Source organism: Trichomycterus rosablanca, chromosome 11, assembly GCF_030014385.1.
Source record: "Trichomycterus rosablanca isolate fTriRos1 chromosome 11, fTriRos1.hap1, whole genome shotgun sequence".
Lineage (NCBI taxonomy): Eukaryota > Metazoa > Chordata > Actinopteri > Siluriformes > Trichomycteridae > Trichomycterus > Trichomycterus rosablanca.
In genome coordinates this window covers 35,384,449-35,412,382 of record NC_085998.1, presented here as the reverse complement: position 1 = coordinate 35,412,382, position 27,934 = coordinate 35,384,449, and the positions used below count along the sequence as shown (strand labels likewise).

The 27,934-nt window shown below is 38.8% G+C and overlaps 1 protein-coding gene across 2 annotated transcripts in view; it reads left to right on the top strand.

Annotated features, from left to right (window-relative positions):
• The window catches only part of cmip (c-Maf inducing protein), a 43,754-nt gene extending 16,719 nt beyond the window's left edge, over positions 1–27,035 (top strand). The window contains exons 2-22 of one of the 2 annotated variants that reach the window (XM_063004277.1): positions 5,835–5,960; positions 6,213–6,263; positions 7,215–7,376; positions 8,147–8,188; positions 9,060–9,122; positions 11,707–11,787; positions 11,891–11,994; positions 13,067–13,171; positions 15,036–15,374; positions 16,681–16,746; positions 17,277–17,303; positions 17,596–17,644; positions 18,795–18,902; positions 18,984–19,100; positions 19,191–19,331; positions 21,471–21,518; positions 22,201–22,347; positions 22,724–22,829; positions 23,158–23,228; positions 24,110–24,159; positions 24,253–27,035. In XM_063004277.1, coding sequence (XP_062860347.1) covers positions 5,835–5,960; positions 6,213–6,263; positions 7,215–7,376; positions 8,147–8,188; positions 9,060–9,122; positions 11,707–11,787; positions 11,891–11,994; positions 13,067–13,171; positions 15,036–15,374; positions 16,681–16,746; positions 17,277–17,303; positions 17,596–17,644; positions 18,795–18,902; positions 18,984–19,100; positions 19,191–19,331; positions 21,471–21,518; positions 22,201–22,347; positions 22,724–22,829; positions 23,158–23,228; positions 24,110–24,159; positions 24,253–24,286 — 2,037 coding nt within the window. In that variant the 3' untranslated portion in view covers positions 24,287–27,035. Of the gene's footprint in view, positions 1–5,834; positions 5,961–6,212; positions 6,264–7,214; positions 7,377–8,146; positions 8,189–9,059; positions 9,123–11,706; positions 11,788–11,890; positions 11,995–13,066; positions 13,172–15,035; positions 15,375–16,680; positions 16,747–17,276; positions 17,304–17,595; positions 17,645–18,794; positions 18,903–18,983; positions 19,101–19,190; positions 19,332–21,470; positions 21,519–22,200; positions 22,348–22,723; positions 22,830–23,157; positions 23,229–24,109 lie in introns of both variants that reach the window. The other variant, XM_063004278.1, reaches the window with a different exon arrangement.
• Positions 27,036–27,934: the final 899 nt, after the last annotated feature.

The following is a 27,934-nucleotide window of genomic DNA, read 5'->3' as shown; positions in this document are numbered from 1 at the left end:
AAGATTCTTTGTTACTTTAAAGGTTAGTTACTGTGACCCGGCACTCCTGATGTGTTTACAGTGTTGGAAGGTAAATACGTGTGTAAATCTAAAGTAAGCACAGGTGCTTTCATGGGAAATGATGACCTAGTGTGTTTGTAAACCACATGGAATTGTTGCAACGTAGCTTTAAAAAAAAAAAAAAAAGCTTTATATAATAACCACAGCCAAGACCGAAAGTGATGCAGATGCTATCTGCGCTAGGTTAAGTATAATGGCTCGTCTGCTGTGTGTTTTCTCTGTCGCTCTGTGTACAAAGCCATTTTATTGCTGGCCGAGGTTGCCTGCGAGCATCAGGTTTTATTGAACCTGTTCGCTCTCAGCACGGCCGAGTTGATTTAGATTCCTGCTTATGTCTTGCACTTTGCCTCGGCTGCGCTCTGCAGTTTACATTAGGTGTGAATCAGGAACATGACGACCGAGCCGAGCTTGTGGTTTATGCTGATCTTTCCTCTTCAGTGGAATTATAACAAACGTGTTCGATGACATTTTGACACTTGGACCTGATCCCATTTGCATTTTGTTTGCATTTCCATCAGCATTTGTGTGCATGTCAGGCAGCGTTTCAAAGGCTGTGTTTAAAAACAAAACCACAATTACAACCCAAAGTTGGTACAGTAGGGAAGAAGTCTTGCAACTCATTTTTAACCTGTAATAAATTGAAGACGATGCAGGTGTTGCCAATTTCTTTTGACTGACATTGGTCGACAGTTAATCGATAGCTGACAAGCTTACAGCATCCCATCAAAATATAAAATACATCACCAGGCTTCATATTAAAAAAACACACATGCTTTATTGATTAAAGTAGAACAATATGATCATCATAAACACTGAGCAACACCAGTTCTGCATTCTGAATACAGTGTCAGATAGAGATGAATCAAGTCTCTGTATGAAAGCTCATCCTGACAACATCTGTGTCGTTATGAGCACGATGCAAAATATTAACACCATTAGTGTAGAAACACAAGCATGCTTGTGTGGCTCAGCGGTAAAATGTACCAGCCAACTACTGCTGAGGTCCAGGGTTTGAATCTCAACGGTGCTATCGGCCGGCTGGCATTTACCTAAACAGAATTGGTTATGGCTACGTCTAGCCATTGGGAGGTCAGTGCACTTTTAGTGCCAGCTCCAAGCCTGGGTAAAAATACAGAGGGTTTTCTCAGGAAGGGTCATCGATGTAAAAGCTGACCCTAAATGAAAACGTAAACACACTATATCACAAGTTTGCTGTGTTTATAATATATATACACACACACACTGATCAGACCACCTCCTTGTTTCTACACTCACTGTCCATTTTATCAGCTCCACTTACCATATAGAAGCACTTTGTAGTTCTACAATCACTGACTGTAGTCCATCTGTTTCTCTGCATACTTTTTTAGCCTGCTTTCACCCTGTTCTTCAATTGTCAGGACCCCCACAGGACCACTACAGAGCAGGTATTATTTAGGTGGTGGATCATTCTCAGCACTGCAGTGACTCTGACACTGTGTGTTGTGCTGGTATTAGTGGATAAGACACAGCAGTGCTGATGGAGTTAATAGTACCTACTCTGTAGTGGTCCTGTGGGGGTCCTGACCATTGAAGAACAGGGTGAAAGCAGGTTAAAAAGTATGCAGAGAAATAGACTACAGTCAGTAATTGTTGAACTACAAAGTGCTTCTATAAGTGAAGCTGATAAAATGGACTATATATATATATAGTATGAGCCAAATACAGATGAGCCATTATACTTTTTTGTTGTTTCTGTTTTGTTTGTATTTTACATTATTTATTGTGTCTGTGTGTTTATTTTTCATGAAGGCTCCAGCTACGTTTTCAGCGTTTGGTATGTGTGTGTCATGGTCGGTCCCTCCATGATGGTTACTCACTAATAACTGATGTAGCTTCATGATTTCCCGATTACTGAGAAAAAAAAGCTGCATCGATTTATGGTTCATCCAGTCCATAATATTCTGCAACAGCATGTGAATATACTGATGTGTTTTGTTTTTTTTTCCCTCCCATCCTTTTTCCATCTGGATCTCCTTGGCAACAACGAAAAACATATGTCTCTTTTTCATCTTTGTTTCTATGGCAACCTGTAGTGAAAAGAGCTCCTTTAAGGAAGAATTGCAGCATAACAAGGGACGGGATGCGATGAGGCAGAAGCGGGGAGGACGGAGGGCGCTAGAGAAGGTAGAGGAGGAGACGGGTACGGGGAGAAGGGTGATGGCTGCAGATCGAAGCCGGAGCAGAATTACCTCGGCAGGCTGTCGTTCAGGATACTGTCACTATGACAACTGGGCTAAGAGGCTCCAAGCCTCGCCGTACACTTATTCCACACTCACGTATTGACTTTTTATCCCCCCATCCTTTTTTTTTTAAGGATGTGACTGCTTCTGCAACAGACCTGTCTCTCTCTCTTTGCTTTTCGTTCTTTTTTCCCCCCTTGTTTGGTCATCGGTCTCCTCACATGCAGCATGTGTGATGATGCACATTTCATGTCTGCGGCTAATCCATCAGATAATCCATCGATCTGCTACAAAAGTACTTATGTATGAATATAAGAAGAGGGTGTTTTACTATCTAACAGAGGGAGGGCGGGAATGTCAGACAGAGGCGAATCAGGACACAAAAACAAGTCCGGGGTGCCTGACACAAATACAGGAACTGCGGTTCGGTGTGACTCTACAGGGAGGACGGCGCAAATCAAGTAATAGCCTTGTTTGTTCAACGTCAGGGGGAGGCCGCCTCTCATAATGGAAGAGCCCGTAACCGAGCTCTCCGAGCGGGGGGGGGGTGCTAATAAAGGAACAGCTTCCGTGTTCTATTGTAGAGAGATGGAGACTGGGAACAGCCTGTTGACATTTGTAGCCATGTGACCACGAGCTCTACAGGCAGGACCTAGTGAGGCTGAAAGATGAGATGCAGACGCCCGGGTGATAAATAACAGGAATGCTTACTCGTTACAGTCAGTTACAGTCATTTTCAGATCAGCGGCCAGCTCAGGTAAAGCTAAACTAACCACAGAAGCACAGTAGTGCTCGAAATATGACTTTGTTTAAGATGTGGACCTTACTTTTTAATGCTCGACGGTTTTACTTTTTGAGACAGGGTTTGTTAGACAGTAAGGTTGTGATTGTATGGCATGATCACCATGTCAAAAACGGCAGCAGAGAATCACCACACAACATGAACTGTCCACTAAAAGTTATGCATTTATAAACATGAAACAAAGACACATTGCACATTACATAGGAGGGGCGGCACGGTGGCTAAGTGGGTAGCACTGTCGCCTCACAGCAAGAAGGTCCCGGGGATCGATCCCCAGGTGGGGCGGTCCGTGTCCCTTCTGTGTGGAGTTTGCATGTGCTCCCCGTGTCTGCGTGGGTTTCCTCCGGGCGCTCCGGTTTCCTCCTACAGTCCAAAGACATGCAAGTTAGGTAAATTGGAGACACTAAATTGTCCAAGACTGTTCGATATAACCTTGCGAACTGATGAATCTTGTGTATCTTCTGTCATGAATGTAACCAAAAGTGTAAAACATGACGTTAAAAATCCTAATAAACAAACAAACAAACAAACATTACATTGGAATCATGGCATCTCTGGTCACTTTCTGTAAGGACCATGTTTTTTTTTTTTCCATGGGTGTACCCTGGGTTCTCCCATCTCATCTTCCATATCATGGAGAACTTGGAGAGGCTTATTCGAATTGCCCCTTTTTACAGGATGATTAAGTATCTCTGTACATGCTGGTTTATAATGAACGAAATGCCAAAGATACACAGAATGCTTTAATCCATTACCACCACGTAGTGGTTACGCTAAAACCCTGAGTCAACCAGCAGTTCTCACTCCACATGGATCTGTTTTCAGAGTGAAATAAAGCATTTACGTTTACGCCATTTAACAGTGACTTCAATCCAAAGCGGCTTGCAGTTGTGACTGGTGCAGTGCAACCAATTGCCCAGTGGCCCAGCATTAGCAACTTGGCTGTTGTGGGACTTGAATCAACAAGCTTTCCCATCACTAGTCTTTAACCAATAAGCCACCACGGTTCCTTAGAACATTTCAGAATGCTCATTACACTTAATGCACTACATATTGCTCATTTTAAAGGTCGAATGTGCATCCATTGCATTCAATATTTCGGTCTTGGTTGTGAATGCTAAAACAACTACTGATGATTAGACAGCACATACAAATACATGTTCTGTTTGTTAGTAGTAGAATGTAAAATGGACAAACGAAGTCATTCTTTCTGTATCTTGCAGAGAAAGAACTCAGTACCAAGAATACATGTGGTGGCAAAAACTAGGAGGTCTATAATCTTTCCTGTAATGACTGGCATAAGTCGGCGCATATTTAGGATTAGCTTTTGAGTGTGATGACACAACCATGCAAACAGTCCAGTTTTCTCTAGCTTTTTGTGATTGAAATATATTGTGTGACTTTTTGAATCTTTTAAAATTTACTAAAAAATATGTATTTAAAAGTGTAATTATTAGAAGTGTAATATACACGGTTAGCATTAACTTGGCAGAAAGTAAATATCAAACACACCACACACTCTGTTCTTTGGCTTGTATATTACAAATCATAAAACAGCAGCTGTGCTATTATTAATCTATTTGTACGCCACTGTGTTTAAAGAACTTGCTGAGTAAGAACACATAAAAGAACGTGCGTGAACAGTGACGTTTGAGTATTTGATTCCTTTTTCCTCTTTGTTTTTGCTTATTTGTTACATTGAATGGTTTTAGATCCTCATACCAAATACACCAGAATCTTTCGCATCAACAGCTAAACCAAATGCTCCCAAAAACTGAGTTATTAACAGATTAACAGATAATTGTAATAACAGACCAAAAACCCCTGTTCAGCAAGCCAAAAGAGACAGTGGCAAAGAAGGACGTAGCAGGGTCCTCCAAACTCCTTGGGAGGCCTGAAGAATTGTGTGTAATGATGTTGCATTTAGCTAATTACTAGGGAGGCACCTGTGCAATATTTTTCCTTTTTTTGAATTCTGCTATTGTATACAGTGACTAAAATCTTTAAAGTAATCTGGTTTACCCAGTTATGCATAATGTCGTAGGCATGTTAGGGGCTTCAGTAAGTGCTGCATGAACATTGCAAGAGCTTTACTGTCAGTATGCTAAATACATAATTTTTAATTAGGGTTTTAATAGGGGTTCCTTATCACAGTATAATTCTATCATTTTATTGTCCTTTAGTGTTGCGGAGGGTCTGTTTTCCTCAGGAAACACTGAGCACTAGGTAGGTATACCCTGGTCAGGGCATCAGACCTAGCCAGTCACGTCTGTAGATGCCCGGCTGGCCGATAGCACCACTGAGATTTGAAGTCGGGTCTCATCGGTGCACCCAGATTCCTAATAAATCAGACCAAAAAAGAATGAATTAAGAGTTTTTTCATTTATTTATTGATTTTGTAAGTTTATATTTTGCAGTTCAAGCTTGCTCAGTGTATAGTCTGCATAAGATGACACATTTAAATTTAAATTTTCGGCATTCAGCAGACGCGTTTATCTAAAACGACATACGTTACAGTTACAGTATACAGTCTGAGCAATTGAGGGTTAAGGGCCTTGCTCAAGGGCCCAACAGCAGCAACCTGGCAGTTGTGAGGCTTGAACCAGCAACCTTCTGATTACTAGTCCAGTGCCTTAACCACTAGGCTACGGCTTGGCTACATTTTACACACAAACATGGCTGCATATGAAATTACACACAAACACGGCTGCATATGAAATGAATCCTGTTTTTTCTGTGTGTATCTTTAGCCCACTGGTTATATGGAAAACGCGCTGTCCTACAGTTCTATAGAGGACCTGCAGCTGCTGTCCTGGGACAACGCTCCCAAATACTGTGTCCAGCTTAGTGTCCCTGGAGGGACTGTCCTTTTGCAGGTACTATTCTTCAGCATGACCTATCTGCATGTACATATTACAATAATTGACTTTTTAGAATTATAGACCACTATAAACATTAATCAGTGTAAAGTTGAGGGCAATATTTAAGTACTGTATTCTTCAGATGTTGGTCTGCATTCCAGCATTTAGATTTTTTTTTGGACAGCTTCTATAGTTGTAAAGAAAACCTGTTAATGTTCACATTGTATCAGGTTACTGATGTGTGTGTGTGTGTGTGTCCGTTTACAGGCTGCCAACAGCTATCTGCGAGACCAGTGGTTTCACTCTCTTCAGTGGAAGGTAAGCTAATCTACAAATCAAATTCTGTAAATGTGGAACAGCAGGTAAAGTGTGAATAAAACTAGTGGTTTGTAAAACTCCCAACCAACCAGATATTTACTAAGATGTGATGTATTACAATATGACTTTTTTTTATTTTTATGGAGTGGCACGGTGGCTCGGTGGATAGCAAGAAGGTCCTGGGTTCGATTCCCAGGTGGAACGGCCCGGGTCCTTTCTGTGTGGAGTTTGCATGTTCTCTCCGTGTCTGTGTGGGTTTCCTCCGGGAGCTCTGGTTACCTCCCACAGTACAAAGAATGTGTTAAATATAACAGAGAGAGAGACTGAAAACAACTGACTCTATAAGTAATATCTTTACCAGAAACAATGCAAACATGATCATAAACTTTCTTACAAATACAAACTTGAGGACTTTTTTATAAACGCAATAAATTCCTGCCCCAAATAACCGGTCCTGCCTTGAAATAACTCAACAGAGTAAACAAGGCGTTAGAAAAACCAAACAAACAAACGAACAAAGACGTGCAAGTGAGGTGAATTGGAGACAATAAATTGTCCGTGACTTGAACTGATGACTTGTTGTGTAACCAGTAACTACCTGTCCTGTCATGAATGTAACCAAAGTGTGTAAAACATTACGTTAAACAATGGTGTCCTAATAAATAAATAATAAATACATTTTTGTATGTGTATTCTGCAATCAAGACGTCTTGAGATGTTTTGATTACAGACATTTCTGCTTTTGTCAGCAAAACAATGGCAAGTCACATTCTGCATGTGTTAGAACAGCGTGATTGAGACAAAAAAAATAACACAAAAAATCACGCTCACTGCTGGTTCCAAGCCTAGATAAATCAGGAAAAGCAGGGCAGAATAAGTGCCTCATCACCACAGTGTCAATTACCATGATTAGTTTGTGTGAAGCTCTTCATTTTCCATTCCTGTAAACAGAAAAAGATCTATAAGTACCGTAAGGTTCTGAATAACCCGAGCCGCTGGGACGTGGTGCTGAAGGAGATCCGAGCTCTGGTGGACATGGCTCTTAACTCACCGCTGCAGGACGAGTCCATCCACCAGGCGCCTCTGCACATCATCTCCACTCTGCTCGCTGAGGTAAAACTTATCGTCAGCCATTTAGCAAAATTAAACTGTTTAGGATTTGGTATTTAAATGCATTTAAATATTAATGAAACTATAATTTGAACATAATAAGCAGCAAAAAACTGCATTTGTGTTGGATTTGTTTCTACTTACCTGTTGAAATCTTGACATGAGGCTAGATTTTACATTTCTCAGGCTTTTCTCAATCCACACTGATAGATTGACTGGGACACCCCTAATTTTTGAACTCATGGGTTTTACCTACAACAGCTGCAACAGGTGTATTAAAATAATTATATAAAGGAATGATTGTTTTCAACTTTGTAGCAACAATTTAGGGAAGGCCCTTTCCTGTTCCACCATGACTGTGCCCCTGTGCACAAAGCAAGCTCTATGAAGACATGAAGAAACGTTTGGTTTAAAGAACATCCAGTGAATATAATTTACTGTATGATCTTTTGCCAAAAGAGAAATGTGTGCTGTTAGATGTAACCTAAGGTTTCTTCTTAAGTAAAATATTAGCTTAAACTATAGAAAACCACATAATTTTACTTACATATTTCACAGTAAGATTCACATCGTAACATCTATTATGTAAGTGAATCAGTTTCAGCCTTGGTTAGCCACGATCGTTATAAAGATATATACTATGATGAAGCAGCACAGTGCAGAATGATCGGGCTGACGTGAAGCAGAGTTCTCGACTGTCTATTCATTGCTGTGTGGCTTTAAAAGGGAAACACAAAGCTAAAAGTAAAACGTCTGTGTCACTTCCTTCTCAGAACACCAACCTCAGTGCCCAGGACCATGAGAGCATCATTGTGGTGAGTGGGTTTACTGAAATATATATTTGGCTTCTACTTCTAAAAAAGATAATAAACATATTGGGGTGTTTTCACACTGTAAAATAAGTATTTAATGTTTAGAAAATGTTGAATGAATGAAAATAGAACATGAAACATGATCTAAACTGATGTGTAATAACACAGGGCAGACGTATTCAAACTGTGGAATGTGTTGTGGGTGGGTGGTTTTTAAACTGAGCTGGTTTGGAAGTTTCGTCTTATTAAATAATTTATATGAATTGTTACCTTTTTATTCCCCAAACTTTGCTAGGCTTGTCAAAAATGCAGAAAGAATTGTAACATAAATATAAAATCATTTGCTGAATCATTTAACTAAGAATGACTTCAATTAAAGCAAATTTAAGCTCTGCAGTAAAGTTTAGGGTTATAATTCCTTATTTCCTTTGGTGGGGTGGGGTGGGGGGGGGGGGGGGGGGGGGGTGTTATTTATGTGGGACAGTGGGAGCCTAGTGGGTAGAGCTTTGGGCTATCGATTGAAAGGTTGAGAGTTCAAATCTCAGCTCTGTCATGCAGCCACTGTTGGGCCCTTGAGCAAGGCTCTTAACCCTCTCTGCTCCAGGGATGTAGTACAATTTCTGACCCTTTGCTTTGAACCCAGCTTACAAACAAGTATGTAAATATGACCGTAAAGGCACTCTATTCTATTCTCTTATTTCGGATTGCAATTGTATATACAACAGAGTATAAAGTTGATTAGTTTGTGATCTGTTTAATTAAATATGATCACCTATTGTTTTACCTACTGTCCCAGGGTTTTTTTAATGTAGTGTTTAGGTGTGTGTGTGTAAGATAGAGAGAGATAATTAATAGGAGTGTGATCTGCCTGCAGGCGATTGCTCCTCTACTGGAAAACAACCACCCTCCCCCTGACCTGTGTGAATTCTTCTGTAAGGTAAGGTGCATCACTACTACAACCTCTTACCAGACTACAAAACCCCACACAGCTGAGTGATTGGACACTTATTCACTTCTTAGGAACAATAAGTGTACAAGTTAACATAGAGAATGTTTTGTGTGTGTATAGTAGAGGTGAGTTAAAAGATAGGAGTTTTTTTTATGGATTAAATGGAAGTACAACACGGGGTCATTTTTAAAATAATAGTTTTACTGAGAAAATAAAACCATTCACCTAAAACTTACATTTATTTAAAGCCTCAAAGTCGATTCCCATTAATAAATGTTACAAGTACACAATTTTTTCAATGTACACAAATTATACACATCACATCTGAACAAAAAATGTTGTAGATAAATCAGTAACATGGATTTAACACTGTACTTGTTTTTGTCTGATAATAAATGCTAAAAGGGGCGGCACGGTTGCTAAGTGGGTATCACTTTCGCCTCACAGCAAGAAGGTCCTGGGTTCGATCCCCAGGTGGGGCAGTCCGGGTCCTTTCTGTGTGGAGCTTGCATGTTCTCTCCGTGTCTGCGTGGGTTTACTCCGGGTGCTCCGGTTTCCTCCCACAGTCCAAAGACGTGCAAGTGAGGTGAACTGGAGATACAAAATTGTCCATGACTGTGTTTGATATAACCTTGTGAACTGATGAATCTTGTGTAATGAGTAACTACCGTTCCTGTCATGAATGAAACCAAAGTGTAAAACATGACGTTAAAATCCTGATAAACAAACAATAAATGTTAAAAGTACCCAACTATATAGCATGAATTTAGAGGTTTAAGAATGAGACTCTAATAAGGAAATGTCTGTGTAAATGGGCTGTTTCCAATACATGAGCAGTACAGCAGAAAAACTGTCTGGGTTTGTGGTATTTACGTAAATCAGGTTGAAACTGTGACACTTGTACATTTAAATATCTGTGTCAGCACTTCATGATTGACTAAAACAGTTTTAATTTCAGTATCATTTATTACTTCTGTTTCGTTTTCTAATTGAGTACAAATAAAATAACAAATACTCTTTAAATTATAAAAAAAAATTATAAATCCTTTTTTGTAATTTGTAGTTTTATTACATTGAGTCACCAACCACTTTATTAAAAACAGCTGTTCTTTTATATAATAATCCAATCAGTGGCAGCAGCTTAGTTTATGAAATCATACAAACACGGGTCAGGAGCTTCAGTTCATGTTTACATTAAGTATCAGGAGTAGAATAAAAAATCAGCTAAGAATCTGAAGCTACAGTAGGCACAGGCTCACCTGATCTGGAAAGTTGAAGTATGATATCAGCTCCCTGGTCTAAATAATGTAGATTTCTGCTACAACATGCAGATGGTAGGGTGAGAGTTTGGCAAAAACAACATAAGTGATTGTGGCTACTTCTAGCATGATAATGTGCCCTGTTATAAAGCACAAGCTACCTTAAACCAGTTGTATGAACATCATGATAAAATCTGCTTGGATTTTGCTTCCTCTTAAGTCACCAGATTTTTATCTATTGACGAAATCCTGGAATCTGGTAGAACAGGAGATTTGCAGCATGTATGTACAGCCACAAATATTCAGCAGTTGCGTAAGACACTGTTATTTTAAAGGAATATTTGCAACAACTTCTGGAATCCAATCCACAGTGTTTAAAGGCTGTTCTAAGGGGTCTTTTTTAATATTAATATGCTGTTCATAATTATGTGGCCAGTTAGTATATAACCATGTATAAAGCAGAACTATATCACTTTTGTGACTGTAATAATTCCTTGAAATATAATTGTATGTAAAAGTTACAAGCTAATACAAATACACCATTTGTTTCTAACTGATGTACAATCACCTTATATTAAATAAACTTAAAAATAATAAATGTAGCATGCATCTAGGACACCTCTTCAGTTGTGAAGGCTCAAAACTTAATTAACTCACCAGGGCCTAATTCATTTGTAAAGACTTGACAGGCAGGTCAAAAATTGTCAGCTAAAGACAACGCATTAAAATGATATGAAAAGATATTAGAATGCAATTTCTATGGTCTGAAATGTCCTTAAAACCCCCCAAAAACTAAAACTAAACTCTGGTTTATTAAATGAAACTTCATCCTCAACTCTGTTAAGGTAAATTTATTATGCTTCAAGCTTATGTGGTAAGACAGGAAACATTGCATTGGTAGATTAAAGGATGGAATTTTTATAAATGTTCAATTTTGGAAGCAAATGTGACAGTCAAGAAATTAAAACTGAAGCTGAAATGATGCTGGCCTTAACAAAAGGGACACATCCATAATGTTCCTTAAACTACTTAAAAAGTGCTTTTAGAATAATTATTACAGTCTCCTGACTGGACGTTATAGGTGTTGTGTATGCAAGAAGGCTCAAATTATCTCAAAAATGATTCCACAAGGAAGACGAAAGAAGGAAGGAAGACTTCCATCTGGCTGCAGAAAGCAATTGCACATGCCTTTTTTTTACATTTTGTAAATTACAGGTCCATTAACATGTACAAAAACTGTTATTTAAAAAACAAAACAACCCTGCAGGCTTTGTTTGGTGTACATCATGCAGAAGGTGTGTTTGTTTCTGCAGCACTGTCGTGAGCGTCCCCGGTCCATGGTGGTGATTGAAGTGTTTACTCCGGTGGTCCAGAGAATTCTCAAACACAATATGGTGAGTGGTCACCATTTACAGCATTTACAGTCCATCACAGGCCACATGTTTGCATTAATAACTCATTTTACGGCCTCTACTGTCCCCCCTGTTCTCTGTACAGGACTTTGGGAAGTGCCCCAGACTGCGCCTCTTTACTCAGGAGTACATTTTGGCTTTAAATGAACTCAATGCTGGGATGGAGGTAGTCAAGAAGTTTATTCACAGGTGAGAACTGTTACGTATGAATGTGAACAAACATCCACTGTGATAGGAGTAAAGCACACTGTCTGCTAAGGGTGTCAAAACAAATATGCCTCTTTAAATATCATTTTAATGTTCATATTTACTTATTTATAGACAGAAACCCCAACATTTAAATGTTTAAGGTCGTGTGCCATAACAAAAACCTAATGGAGACGTTTTGTTTCCATTTACTACAATATGTAGGGGATCGGGTGTCAAAACTGTGTCAAATCAGGTACATGAACCAGAATAATCTGCTGTAGCGACTTCTTAAAGCAGCCAAATATACAAATTACAAGGGGAACAAACATGATGGATGTATAAAATTATGTTTTACAAAATGGGGTGGCTCGGTGGGTAGCACTGTCGCCTCACAGCAAGAAGGTCCTGGGTTTGATTCCCAGGTGGAGCGGTCCGGGTCCTTTCTGTGTGGAGTTTGCATGTTCTCTCCGTGTCTGCGTGGGGTTTCTCTGGGCGCTCCGGTTCCTTCCCACAGACGTGCAAGTGAGGTGAATTGGAGATACAAAATTGACATTACAAACTTGAACTGATGGACCTTGTGTAACCAGTAATTACCTGTCCTGTCATGAATGTAAACAAAGGATTAAAACATGACGTTAAAATCCAAATAAATAAATAAATAAGTTTTACAAAATGTGGTGTTTGCATAATATCATGTTTCTGATAATGATCAGTGTGATGAATATGGATTAACTGGCAATAGGAATGGGGGCAAAAATATTATCACATTACTGTGTTTATTTTATAGTTATACTAAACATTTAAGGAAACATTTTACATAAGTTGAGTTTGCTTTTGCATGTATTCCTATATATGTACACAGGCAGACTTTCCTATCACATTTATGTTTACATACTCCTGCACACCCTGTTTGTTCTGGATTACGAATGACCTGTGTGGCAGGTGTGGTCGTTTTGTGTCCTGTACCTTTGTGTGTGTGTGTGTGTGTGTGTGTGTGTGTGAGCTTTTATCTCTTATGATGTTAGTTTGTGTCGTAATGTGTATTTAATATGTATGTCTGTATCTGTTTTAGCATGCACGGCCCCACTGGACAGTGCCCTCATCCTCGGGTTCTTCCAAACCTGGTGGCCGTGTGTCTGGCTGCTATCTATTCCTGCTACGAGGAGTTCATTAACAGGTAAGCCGTAAACCCCCAACTTATAAACGTCAAGTCCAACTTGTGTGTCATGTTTTTTTCACTGTTGTTGTTGAGGATTCGCTCTGCTATTTTGCACTTGTTATTCAGAGTCCTGCGTCTAGCATTTACATCATCCATCCCCGAGTCCCTGCTCCTCATAGACATACCTGGATGGAATTATTTTCCATTACCCTGTCATTAACTTTCTGTGTCTAGGGAATGAATCGTCCCAAACCTCCGCTTTGTTGTTTCCCCACCGGCATTTCGTCCCACTCATCATTTAAATAATTTCCATTCTCACTATGCATTTCACCTCACTCATGTAAATTCAGTATTTGCATTTGTTTCTTCTAACTGTGGTTTTGTTTTATTTGCTTCTTCTGGTCCGCAGACCTGAATTGGCACAGACTTTACCGAGTGCCCTTTTACTGACTTAAACCTAATTATTTTTTCGGCTTGTGACCCACACACACACACACAGAATTTCTAACCCCAGATCTCAGCTGTAGTGGGCTAGTGTGGTTTACTGCTGCGGCCAAAACCGAGTGACTTACTTCAGGAAATTGTATACAACTAATTAGCACAGTGCTAGAATCTCAATTATTTAATAAAAACAAATGTTGTCAGTCCCTTAACCTTTTAATGGTCTCCTCAAGAAAATAATGTTTAAAAATAATTTCTTTGCATTTTCGTTTCATGGTGCTATACCAACAACATACAATTAATAATTTTTTTTACTAGTGCACACTATTTTTTTTTTATGAGCCTCTACCAAACATCACAAAAATGATGAAACTTTCATTTGGATTTAACCTAAATATGTGATGTGCTAATGACTATGCAGAAATGTGTTTATACAGAAAGATTGGTATTAATTAGGGGTAGAATAACGCACAGATGACAGTAATGAGTGCTAGGTTAGCAGTCTGTCGAGTCGATTGTCTGCTGGCCAAGTAAAAGAAAAAATTACCACGCGTAAGGTCTCAGGTGTTCAGGCTAGTGGTTTGTTGACTCCTGCTATAGAGCAGAACCCGCATTCAGTGCTATCAAGCTTAGTGTATGCTTAATGTAAGCATACATACATATAATCACTTACATAGATATCTTTATATAATCCATTTAGAATATGATAATGCAACTCAAAACTCAGCTATTAAAATCGAAATCTTACACATGGCTAACTGTGACATATGAGCTAGATTGCTATGGACTACAAGCTGCTAAAATAATCTACAATGAACAGCAGAGTAGCAGCTCGCTGTAGCAGTAAACCTGTTAACACCAAAACGTTTTCCTCTGTGCCGTTGTTGCCAGTTCACAACCACTTACTGTGCCCGATCACTGACTCTTAAAGCTACTGATTAGACAGGGTGAGAGCTGGCACAGTTGTCCATTGAGCAGATGGAGATTTTTGCTACCCCTTCCTCCCAGAGATTAGGGCCCATTATGCTCTCTGGAAATCCCGATCATAGTTGGCTTTGCATCGTTGGGCATTTCCCCAGTGCCTGTTCCTTAAGCCCAGTGCATCATACATCACAGCTTAGCATTAGTAATAAAGAAAGAAAATGGGGAAGGTTCAGAAGTGTTTACATTACAGTTGTAGCCTAATAGCGTGGTGGTGCAGCCGGTAGTGTTGGTGTCAGACAGCTTAATGCCACCCAGGTTCAGTGCCTTGCCAGAGGGTACTGTCTGTGTTCAGGTGGTCATGTTCTCACTGTAAAAGCTTCCTTTGATAGTTGTTTTGATTAAGCACAGATGTTTTTTTCTGAAAAAGGCTTCAGACCCACTGCATCCCTGTTCAGGAATAAGTATTTAGTAAGTGTACATTGTTGCTTTACCTGTCTCATTGATTTTTCCCTTTCAGTCGTGACAACTCACCCAGTCTAAAGGAGATCAGGAACGGCTGCCAGCAACAGAACGATCGGAAGCCCCCCATGCCTCTGCGGCTAATGCGTCCCAACCCACCCACCACTATTTCACCTCCTCCGCCTTCCATAGTCAACTCCAGCGAGATTCTAGTAGAGTTGGAGCGCAACAACAACACTGCCAACGCCGCACTCCGTAAGGCTCCTGCGGGGGGCGACAGTGAGCCCAACCTGATCGAATGTTTGCTGGTGAGCCCAGCCCTCAGTGCCCTGTCCATCCAGCTCCCTGCTCAGGCTGACCGAGTGCTGGCCTGCTTTGCCCTCATCCTCAAGATGCTGTGAGTGTCCTTGCCTCTGTGTTTGTTTATGACAAAACGTGTGTCCTCATACATTAACGTCAAGGACTTTGTATTTTAGCGAGGGCAGACTAGGAATGGATGTTCTCAAGAAGTAGTCAAATACAATCCCAAAATTATTATTGGTAATACCATACCATAAATAAATAAGGGTGGTGTTTTGCTTTAATGCATCTTCACCAATAATAGAGCTACATACTTTAAATCACCAGTCGTGCACAAGCTTTTGTTTTTACTTCCATAGGTTGAGTGAACATGTAGCTAAAGTGCTACACTTGGTGTTTGTAATATATAAACCTCATAAATTAAAACCTGTGTTTTGAAAACTGAATCATTAAATCAGAATCTATTAGAATTCAATTTCATTATAGACTTATATGTTTCCGGTTGTCCGGTACTTCCTTAATCTGTTAAAAAAAATGAGCATCCTCAGGTTCAGTCAAATAACAGATGTGTTCTTGTTTACTGTAAGTGCAATGGTAATTACACAGTATTTAATATTTAAAATGAGTTATGCTTCTTTTCATATTCATTTATTCAGTATTTATTTATTTGGCTGTAGCAGATTTAGTTTCAGGTATAGTCATTTTATTTTTCTTGATATGACAGGTGGGACGATATAAAACCCTGCTATACAGTGCACTATAAAACGGCACTGCTGTTGTTTATTAAAAGTGCAATAGTAGCAATAAGAAAAATGACTAAATCGCCTGAGTACAAAATGTTTCAGCCAAATAGAGCAGGTATTTTGTTGTTTTAGTATTCATCGTTAACAACCCCCTTCCTTCCTAAAAGTGGGATGGACCTCCAATAAACACTTTTGGGATTAATTGGAACCTTGACTGTGATGAACCTCACAAATGCTCTTCTTACTGAATATGCACAAATTCCCCACAGACCCACCCCTCATATTTACATATTTACATATCTACAACAAACCCATGTCTTCTTGTCAGGTGTTTACATTCTTTTGGCCTTATAGTGTGTTGGTTTAAATTTGAAGGCAGTGAAGTTAAGCCTGACCAAATATATAGATCAATCAGTTTTTAGCTATTTTAACACATAAGTTGGGTACATGAACCATTTCCACATTAAAGCAGGTGAGCAAATGTAAATTCTTTACACAAATACTGCAAACAGGTTGAAATCCCAGCACCACTGCTCAGGTTTTGTCTCTTTTCATTTGTCCTAAGATCTCTTAGCAAACGTTTCTCAAATTTGTTATTCTTTCTTTGCTGGAATTTCTTTGTATTGCTCAAATCTTTTTCCTCTTGCCTTGTTTGTGCAGCTCGGACTATGACGACTGGAGACCAGCCTTGGCTAGCCTGCTGCAGCCCATCCCCTTCCCCAAAGAGTAAGTGTTGCGTTCTCCGTTTTAGGCTTTTCTTTTATTCATCTGATCTAACAAATTCCCAAAAAACATGACCTATCTGTTTTCTTTTGGTACCACACTTTAAGCTTTCCCACCTGTGCAGCTCCAGATTTTTGTGTATGGTGTTCAGGAAGGGTAGTTAAGCTGGGAGGGGGATCTCACTGGAGGTCAGGGAGGCTGCTTACATGGTTGAGCCGTAGCTGGGCTCTGCAGGGGGATGGTGTGGGTTGAGCCCGCGGTGGCTGCGGTACCTCAGAGCTCGGCGTAATTAGCCCTGCCGGCCGGGGACTCGTTATGTGCTTTCTGCAGAGCGCTGTTGTTGCCACAGGTGGGGAACTCACCTGTACTCATGCGTTAATATGAGCTTTCAGGCCTCATTAGGAAAAAAGCAACAACAGGCAGAAGCTTCCCAGAGCACAGCTTGAAAACGTATCTTATGTACCAGTCTTGGATGTAATCACGTACTAACTGTTGCTATGTGCTGTTTTTCTGTGATGTTCTCTCCCCTTTAGGGCCCTCGCTCATGCCAAATTCACAAAGTAAGTAACATTAATTATATCACTGTGCATTGTTCAGGCCTATAATTGTCTTTGTCATCAGGTGAAGGATTACAACATAAATGTTTTAAAAATAATTGTTGTCACAAGTACAATCCAGACAAACACAGTTTCAATGTGAAAACATTAATAAAGCAATGTGAAAGCAATGAGATTTATACGTCCAGTTAAACTGCTAATGCAACCACAGTCATTAAAGTTGGCAGTCAGTGTAAATGCTGGTCTGTGTTTTCCTGTCTTTTATCGAGTCTTACAATAGCACGTCTCTTTTCAGAGAGCTGAAGTACGTCATTCAGAGGTTTGCTGAGGACCCCAGACAGGAGGTAAATGTTTTTTTCTAATTCTTTAGGGGGTTTTCTGTAACATTGAAGTGTAAATTTGCTTTTATCGTATAAAACTTTTGAATAAAAAGCCTTAAAAACTTCAGGTACAAAAGGCACAAATAAAAAATAAAACAACTAGCAAAAACTAAACACAATGTAATAAATAGCACAAATAAATTAGTTTCTGTTCTATTTAATTCTGTTTTATTTAACATACCACATGCTGCGATGTGTTTAGTGTTTACACCTTTTGCATATTGTGTTATGTCCTGAATTTCTAACAATATGCATGTGTATCGTTTTAAATATCTTGACCAGTTGGTTTACTTTTAGCTCTGTGTAGGATTGTTTCTTTTGAAGTAGTAAAATAACACATTTGTTCCCTTTGTGTTTGCCCTAATGAGTATGTCGTTTTGCCTTTTCTAACTAAGTCTGGGTGATTTATGAGAAGATACATTTGCTTACACTAGATTTGCATTTAATTGCGTCACATTTTACCCACAGAGTTCTGCAGAAACACATTCATGCATCTACCCATGTCGGGTTTGGCTTTAGGTATTGTTTGGTTGGTATTGTTCTTTTAAAGGCTTATCCTACATAAATGAGAATGTCAAACTTTATTAGTCTTAATCACCATCAAGTCAGGTTTAAGAGGAGATTTGTCTGCATACATTCACATTCTGTTAATAAAAACATGAGCACAGTCGATCAGTAAGCTGCTATTGACCCAGTAACTACAATTACAGACTGCACAAAAAAGCCAAGATAAAAAACAAAACGGACGTCACAGTGACCTGGCTGATCGATGGAATCGATGGAGTTTTAAAAATTAAGCATTTAACAATTCCATAAAGTCAGAACCAAATGTGATTAAATTAAACAGATCAAATAAAATGTTCTTGTTTGAACAGAGTCAACTTATTATTATTAGTCCAAACATTTAATATTTAATTTCTTAAAATACAAAAATACAGCAATACAACAGCAGATCATTTCTGGTTCAAATCCCTCCAGCTTCAACCTGACCTCAGCCCCTTCCTAAAGTAACTCGAACAGCCATTTTCTGCTTTGACCAGGATGAGGAATGTTTATAAAAAGAGCGAATGGGACATGGGTCTAAAACATTAAGGTTGGTATGTATGTGTTACAGGTTCACTCATGTTTGCTGAGTGTGCGTTCTGGAAAAGACGGTTGGTTTCAGCTCTACAGTCCGGGGGGCGTCGCCTGCGATGATGATGGAGAGCTGTTTGCTAGCATGGTGTGTATGTACTGTTGGCTTGAGGAATAGATACTGAGGTGCTGACCAGGCCCAGTAACTAACATCTTAATGTTACTGCAGGTTCACATACTTATGGGTTCTTGCTACAAGACAAAGAAATTCCTCCTGTCACTGGCAGAAAACAAGCTGGGGCCCTGCATGTTGCTGGCACTGCGGGGGAACCAGACTATGGTGGAGGTGAGTATTCACATGTTGGAGCAAAAAAACCAATGTAACTAGATTCAAATGCAAAAGAGCCTCATGTGTGTGTGTGTGTGTGTGGAACAGATCTTGTGCCTGATGCTGGAGTATAACATTATAGAGAATAAGGACACACAGCTGCAGATCATTTCCACTCTGGAAAGCACCCAGGTCGGCCTCCGCATGTACGAACAGCTGTGTGACCGGCAAAGAGAGCTCAAGGAACTGGTGAGTGAACGTCTACAATCACGTTAGCATTAGAAGGTATGCAGGTACTGAAGGAAATAACAGGCTCGTGTTGTTCTATGATAATTTTGCTGTATGACTGTGATGAGCAAAAAAGGTCCAACCAAAAGCATCCCAACAGGAAAATTGGGATTAATAAACATTAGCGTAATGATTATTGAAGTTCCTGGACCCTTAAATATTCCATCATGGACACCAGGGCTATAATATGGAGTTGGTCCATCTTTGTTTTGAAACACATTTGCTGGGATACATTTCTATTTATATTAAATACACAGTCGAGTCACATTATTATGACCACCAGCTAGTATCCAGTGACTCAATAAGGTCCTGGGAGGTTGTTACAGGTATCTGGAGCCATGCTAACTGCACTGCATCCCACAGCTGCTGGAGAGTGAGTGGGGTAGGATCCATAGAGCGAACACAATAATCGAGGTGCTCCCACAGATGCTCAATTGGCTTCAAATCTGGGGAATTAGGGGGCCAGAGTAATACTTGGAAGGTCTTGGTCATGCTCTTCCAACCGATGTCGGACATTTCTAGCCATGTGACGTGTTGCCTTGTCTTGCTGGAAGATCCCATCCACCCCAGAAAAAGACAGTTTTACCCATGGTACTTTCACACATGACACCAACGAGGGATCTATGTGCAGACAGCCTATCACACCCCTTATATACCCACCAAGCCAGCTCACAAAACATGACTTTCTTCATGAGCTACGTGCTACCGCCGGCGAAAGAAGGAAGTGGTCATAATAATGTGACTCGACTGTAATATCGTAAGGATGTGAAGTCATGCTTGGTGTTAAGTCCTATCTCACAGCCAGTGTCCCAGTTTATTCCCTGTGTGTTGGATGGGCACCAGGTTTGGGCTTGGTTCTTCCACAACAAATGCATGAAAAAGTTTCTATATGGACCTTACTTTGTTTCGTATTGGGTATCAGTACAGGGCCGTTGTTCCTCCTTCACCACACTTTACAGCAGTGGAACTAAATTTTCCTCCCAACCAAGCTTTATCTACTCCTTTTTTTTTTTTTTTATTCTTTATTTATTGACATTTAGTATGCTTTATCTACTCTTAACTCTAATGGTTTAATTAGTTGGTACAGATCAACAAATCAGGGATTAGTTGTATCTGCTGAACCTTTTTCTTAATCGATATGAAAACCTGTAGCCAATCTCACTCCTTGTGCTTAAGATGAAATACCACATTAAAAACAATGGTCAAATATATGTGAATACCAGACCTTAGACTTTTTGGACAACCTATTTTAAACAATAAGCATTATTAGCACTTAGCGGTCCCGTTCTGCCTGCTGCTGGGATGTTTTGTGTCACTTCGCAAAGGAAACAGGATGTTTGGTAAATATACACGTCTAAAGTACAGTGAAATTAATTTCTTTGCACATTCCAGTTATTTGGGAATTTGGGTCAGCACAAGCTATTGTGACCCTGGCGCACCGAGTTAAGGTTCTTGCTTAAGTACTGGTAAAGGCTTGAACTGATTAGTAGCCCAAAGCCACAAGCAATGAGCCACAGCAGCCCTCACAAGATAGATAGGTAGCTAGATACATAGTATTATTATGTATATGTTACATATTATTAATAATAATAAAAGCATAAGAATGGGAATACTAGGCTTGTATAATAATATAAATATGTAAAATAAAGAGCTATACATAGAGTATATAATTGTATATAATTTAATATAATTGTGCAGGTATGTGTGAGGTAAACGTTTTGTTCAAAGTTCTGCATATTTTTTAATATAAACCATTTTACTGCTTAATATTTGAGATTATATAGCTTAATGCTTGATTTTGTACACCTGTTAGATAAAGGTGCTATTGAATAGCTGGATGCAGTAATTAAAAGGATTGTTCTTAATACAAACTTACTTTAATAAAGTTCACCAAACCACACTCTTGGTCTTGGTGGTGTTTCTCGAAATAAGCACTGTGTCATATTGCTAGTGTGATGCAGTGCTCTCATTTCCACACCTCTCAGTGACCCATTTAAAGACATCCAGCATTCAGAGCTCACACACACACACCACCTGCTGGTGAAACATGGAAGCTGAAACACTGTCTAACATCTCTCTGTTTTTGTATTTTTGTTACAGCAAAGGAAAGGAGGCCCCACCCGACTCACCCTACCGTCCAAGTCCACCGTGAGTGCTTTCCTTTCTTCATCACTTCTCCTCTTCATAAACTCATTATTATTATTATTTTAAAAAATGTTGCACATTATATCAATCATTTAAAATGAGCTGACCGTACTTTTATAAAGATTTGTTATCAGTAATGGGCAAACATTGAGAAAATAATGATCCTCAAATCGCAGATACAATATGTATCATATCTGCTGCATAAGGCTTTTGTTACACATGGAAAAAGTTGACACCATAGCTAATCAACTTTTCCAAGCAGTGTATTATTTAAGAAATAAAGTGAACTGAGATCCTGCCAGTACCTTTTGTTCATTCATTTAATGTTAGTATAAAAAGCTATCAATCCAACACAGCTTCACAATGAGCCTACACCTCAATCATGACTTCATGAATTTGATATGAAATTGTATAAAATCAGCACATCCTTGCTAGGAAGTCACACTTTGGTAACATTGTGAAGGTTTGGCTTTATCAACAGGTTAAGGGTGTAACAGCGTAGTGTAAAGTAATAAATCCTCTGTCTACATTTTCAGCCACACAGAAACATGTCACGTCTGTATCTGAATTGTTTTATCTGTTAAATCTGTTTTTGTTTAATAAAATAATGATTTAATGCTCGTCAGGAGCCAGACTGTAATCTTGTTTCTTTATCATCTCTGACTGTACCATATTATCTGTGCAGGACGCTGATCTGGCTCGTCTGCTGAGCTCTGGCTCTTTTGGAAATCTAGAGAATTTGAGTCTGGCCTTCACCAACGTCACCAGTGCCTGTGCTGAGCAGCTCATCAAGTTACCCTCCCTCAAACAGCTCAATCTGTGGTCCACCCAGGTGATCCTGAAATCCATAACACTCAGATTAAATAACCATTTATTTATTTTTTAGATTATACAGCTTTTTTGGCAATTCTTTGAACCCAGTTGTCTGACCATAACAATTGAGCCTTTATTAAAGTCACTCAGGTCTTTATGTTATCATTTCTGCTGCATTTAAGTACTATGAGTAACTACAATCAGCCCTACATGTAATAAATCACTGACGGCCACATGCACAGTTGTTACAAAATAGTCATTGCCATACGCAGTTTGAGGGGTCGTAATGTATAGGTTTATCAGCATATATTATAACAATATTCACCCTGACAAATAACAGTTTAAAAGTATTTTAAGCTTAAGTTATTGACTCATGAATATCTTATCTGTTTCAGTTTGGAGACTCTGGGCTGCGACTGCTCTCTGAGCATTTAGCCTGTCTGCAGGTGCTTAACCTGTGTGAAACACCAGTCACTGATGCAGGCCTGCTCGCCCTCAGCTGTAAGTACATACATGTCGGTACAACACATGCAAACAGCTCATATCTCTGTACATCCTAAACCTCAGATCAAAGCCATAAGAGTGTTCATTCTGTCTATAAAACTGTAGCTAATGGTTAAGGTACTGGACTTGGTTGCCACTGTTGGGCCCTTGAGCAAGGCTCTTAACCCTTAATTGCTTAGACAATATACTGTCTTAGTACTATAAGTCACTTTGGATAAAACGTCTGCTAAATGCCGAAAATGTAAATGTATAAACATTTTGGACACACAAAAATAGCTGGTACAGTAAAAGTAATACGTGTCTGATTTTGTGTTTTGCTTTGCAGCGATGAAGAGTCTGTGTAGTTTAAATATGAACAGCACAAAACTTACTGCTGACACCTATGAGGACCTTAAGGTAAATTTTAAGAAACCCAAACTTTTAAATACTATTATAATTTAACAACATATCTAAAGAGCCGTATGTTTTATATACAACACTTTAGGCACTGTTTAGAATCTTTACATTTATTTTATTTGGATAAAATATTTTTGTATTTATATATCATGGTATTAAAAATCTGTCATACATTAATATCTGTTTGATTAATTTCAAATGCAGTCAAAAAAAGTCATGTCATTGGTTTAACTAAGTCTATAAATCCTGCTGATGCTTTTAGGGGGGAAAAGCAACTAAGCTCATTTAAAACATGACGTTAAAATTCTAATAAACAAACAAACTAAGCTCATTTAGTTACACATTTATAAAATAGCCTACACTCCTAGACATTTTAATCAATTTAAAAGGTTAAACATTATGTTAGTGGTTTTCTTTAATATTAAAAATGATGATTTTTTTTATTACTTATTAATTTGTCTGAATGGTCAGATTTATTCCAATAACCACCAGGACCAAAGGTGAAATTTTTTTTTACATCATTGTGGACTTAAAGGCTGCTGTGTGAAAATAAAGCCCTAAATAAAGTTTATTATTCCAGCCAGATTTATAGTGATTTGGTCCAAATTTGTTTAACTTGAAATGCATTTAATTAAAGAAATAATACATTTTCTACAAAATAAAAAGGAAAAGTTTCTTAGGAATTAATTCCCCCCAATGGCTGTACGTGGGTTTTTTTTTAATAACTCACTATCCATTAAAAGCATAGAGACTGAAAAGGATTGTGGTGTATATGCTGCATATACAGTGAACAGAGATTAGGTTCTTTAACAATAATCTTTTATTCAGCTGTCTGTATTTGGCTCATGAATTTTGTATTAAATGTTTTCTTTTCTCTTAAGGCCAAGCTTCCCAACCTGAAGGAAGTTGATGTTCGTTATACAGAGGCCTGGTAATTATGATCAGCATCAATCATTCTCAAGGAATCCGGTATCATTTAAACATCTTTGGATCATGAGAATCTGCTGATATCATCTGTACACAGGGACTTCAACATCATCAGCATCATCACTGAGTAACTGACAGATGAGGACTGTCTTTATAGGAACATTGTTCAGATCTGAGGACCTCTAGAACACCAGGACCTTCTTTGTAGCTGCGTTAAACATAAGAATATTTATAGTGACATCAGACAGCAAGGAGGCTCGTTTTATTTATATCTTAAGAAGACTTTAGCCCTTTCAGTTTTTTCTGTGTCCACGTCTCACTGTTTTTCCTCTTAGAGGCATATCACGCTCCACGTACAGTTGTTAGGTGCAGCGGTTCCCCCCTGCTAATACTGTATCTCTGACCAAAACCACACTCTGGATTTTAGTTTGCTTTTAGGGTGTTTTTTCCTCCGAGGTGCACCCCTGACTGGTGAGGCGATTAGCAGCCAGAGCCACATTCCAGTACACTTTTGATGTTGCCTCCCTGTGGAAAGCCAGCCGCTATCGCTAGATTTGTGCTTGGTCATTCAGCCTCACCATTTTCTATCCATGAAACGTTGCTAATGTAGAAAGGCGGAGTCCTGAGTGTCCACCCTACACACTCATTTTATTGTCTCTCTGTATCTCGCTGACATTTTTATCAACTTGAGCAAATGAGCATATTTTTCCACACATCTCTGCTTTCATAAACTGTGTGTTTATACAGTATAAAGTATATCTATATCTGTAATCCAGTTTGACATTAAGAAGTCGATACAGAAGTAAGTTCATACGTACAAGACAAGTACATTTTTAGCTTTGTGTGTTTTTGTTCGTTCGTTCGTTCGTTTTTTTCTGTCGCATTGTACAGTTTGTTCATGCACCCATATTTAACAATGGATGTTTGAAATGTAGTCTGGGACTACTCGATATTTATAAAACCCTTTTCGTTCATGTGACCCAGCCCAGGTCCTTTCCACTAGTTTGTCTGTTTTTGTCCATGAAATACCCCAAGCTGGTGCCTGAGGACTTTTTCTGTGAAGAAAGCACCACTTAAGAGGATGGCACGGGGTTTGCTAGATGCAATCTGTGTAAATATAATCGATCTAACTTTTCAGACTGATAATAATGGTGACATGTTTGATTTCCTATAGTGGCTGATTTTTCTATAGTGAACTGTTAATAAAATTCTGCACATTAATAAGAAATCAAACATAAAGCCATAATTTCAATTCAAGTCTATGATTAAGTTATTCATGCTTCTCTTTCTTTATTTTTATTCTTTCTATTTCCCTTTTTTACTGTCACGGGTGTAACATTTTTCACATTGGTTTTACTGTTACTAGTTACAAGTCATTTCATAAACCTTAGAAAAACCATCAGCAAAGACGTTCGTATTTAACAGGGGTGTAAAGCGACACACAATTTACTTTTTTATGGTTACAGTTATTTGATGTGTTGACAGATACGGTCAGATAGTTTGAAATTAAAGTAAAACGTTTTGTAACAATTTGTATCATTACACCTCTAGTATTTATTATTCAAACGTTTAAACAGCTAATGTGCTAATCTGGCTAAAGTAATGCTTTAGTTTTAAGTTTGTCCACAACTTTAAAATCGTTGTACTCCCCACACAGACAGCCAGATTGTGCCCTCATATGTCATCCAAGTCTGCTCGACCAGTCTCTGATTTATTGGACTTTAATTAGCTGTTTTTGATTCCTCCGAAGCATGGCGACGAACGCCGTCCACTGAATATAATACTGTGTATGCCATTGGTGGTAGTGGCCCAAAAGTCTTTTGCGTTCTACCATCTCAGTTCCAGATAAACGGTTGCATCGTGTATAATGTACATACAAGTGTATATAATTTCCTTCAGCCACTCTGCATCTCGTATATTTATGTGTTTTTCTGTCATGTTTTTGTTTTCATGATTGATTAGCTTCCCCCCCCCCCCCCCCCCAGACCAAGTGCACTGTAATTACTCTGAAATGTCATTGTTTTTTTCTTTTCTTTGTATTATTTTTGTGCTTTTTCGCCTGTATTTTATTGCTGCATGTACATGTTGCTTAAGCAGAGCTTTTAATTTGGAACGCATGAATCAGAGAGGATTAGAGGGCGAGAAGCAAATTGAATTACAGACCAATGTAATGATCGACCATTCTAAACGAGAATAAACCTTATACCTTAATGCTAAAACTAGTAAGGGGTAACTAGTTATTAGGGAAAGTTTTTGCCCCCCTAGACTCCTCAGTAAGGAAGATGGGATTCGGGGGATCTACATATCATAAAGTGTTGCCTGATTCTTATTTTATTTGAAAGCATCTCAAACACTCAAATACTCCAGTCCTTACAGAGAAGCAAATGCAGATAGGCTGAGTAAATCCGGAACCCATTTACAAGTGGCAGTAACTAGTTTTATAGAATCATTTATTAGTCATATCTTGATCCTGTGTAGCTCACTGCTTTTTGCCTCGCCTCCAGACTTTTTTGCTCTCTAAGATCAGCGAAATCTTTTCTCTGTGACTTTTTTATATGACGAGCTTTCTATCATTTTGAAATTGTGACTGAGTCTTAATGCAGTGATGACTGGGACATCCACCACTGCTGTCCCCTCCTGGGTGCAGTCTTGTACATAAATGAACTACATTTCCCATGATTCCTGGAGTTTTTTTTGCAGATGGAACTTCTGCCCTTGTTTCCTCCTGTCTGTGTTTATCTGCTTCTACAGCTGGGTCGCTGCTGCTGCTCTGTGGCTGTTGTAATATTACAATACAAGACCTTGAACAGGAAATAAGAACTACGATGTGAAATAATTTCAATCAGAATAAACTGTCTGTGAATATGTTTCAAACACAAAGCTGTGGACATCATCATTTCACTCAATGTGAGCCAGAGATTCAGACTCAATTATTTATAATTTATTAATTATTATATTAAAATGCATTATTAGCCATCATTTAAGCACTTGTATTGTTCGGGGGGTTTTATGAGTAATTTTAACATCATTAGGTTAATTAAAGTGTTTTCACATGAAGCACTAAATGCAAGGTAAGTTTATTCACACTATATAGACAAAAGTATTGGGACACCAACATATTACACCTACAGGAGCTTTTATATACTATTAACATAAAAATGACATCTGGGCTTCCTTTAGTGAATAGTTTCTCAACTTCAGTTCTAGAGGTTCATAATACTGCAAAATGTTTTGGAGCTTAGTAACCTGCTCATAACGTCAAATCATCAAGTATTGTAAACAAAGCAAAAGCCAGTTCTAAATTATTCCTAGACGTGAAAATGTTTGTTAGTCTGAAACCCTGTGATTCATTATTATCACTGCCTTAGGGTTGGTGTTTCCGTGGTGTTTAGTTTAAAAAAGTTAGGCATGCACAGTTAGTTGTGTTGTCACGTTTTTTTACTTACTCAGATTTTGGTAAATTCAGGAGACCAGTGTGTTTTGTTTTTCTTGTTATTTTGTGATTTCAGTTATCTAATTTTCATGTTTAGCTGCTACCCATGTTTGATTGCCATGTACTGCGCTTTACCACCCAGAGATCAAGAAGTACATACATTTATTTATATTATTTAATCATTCAACCTCAGTAACTGCTTTAACCTCCCTGCCCTCCAGAAAGCCCTGGGCACTGGGTTTGGTATTTGCTTTCACTGTCTGTTTGTGGTTTGGTATGATCTCTAATGATCTCTTACCTCCAGAATCATGGTGGATTGGCAACTATGAGGAATCTTCAAGAAGTT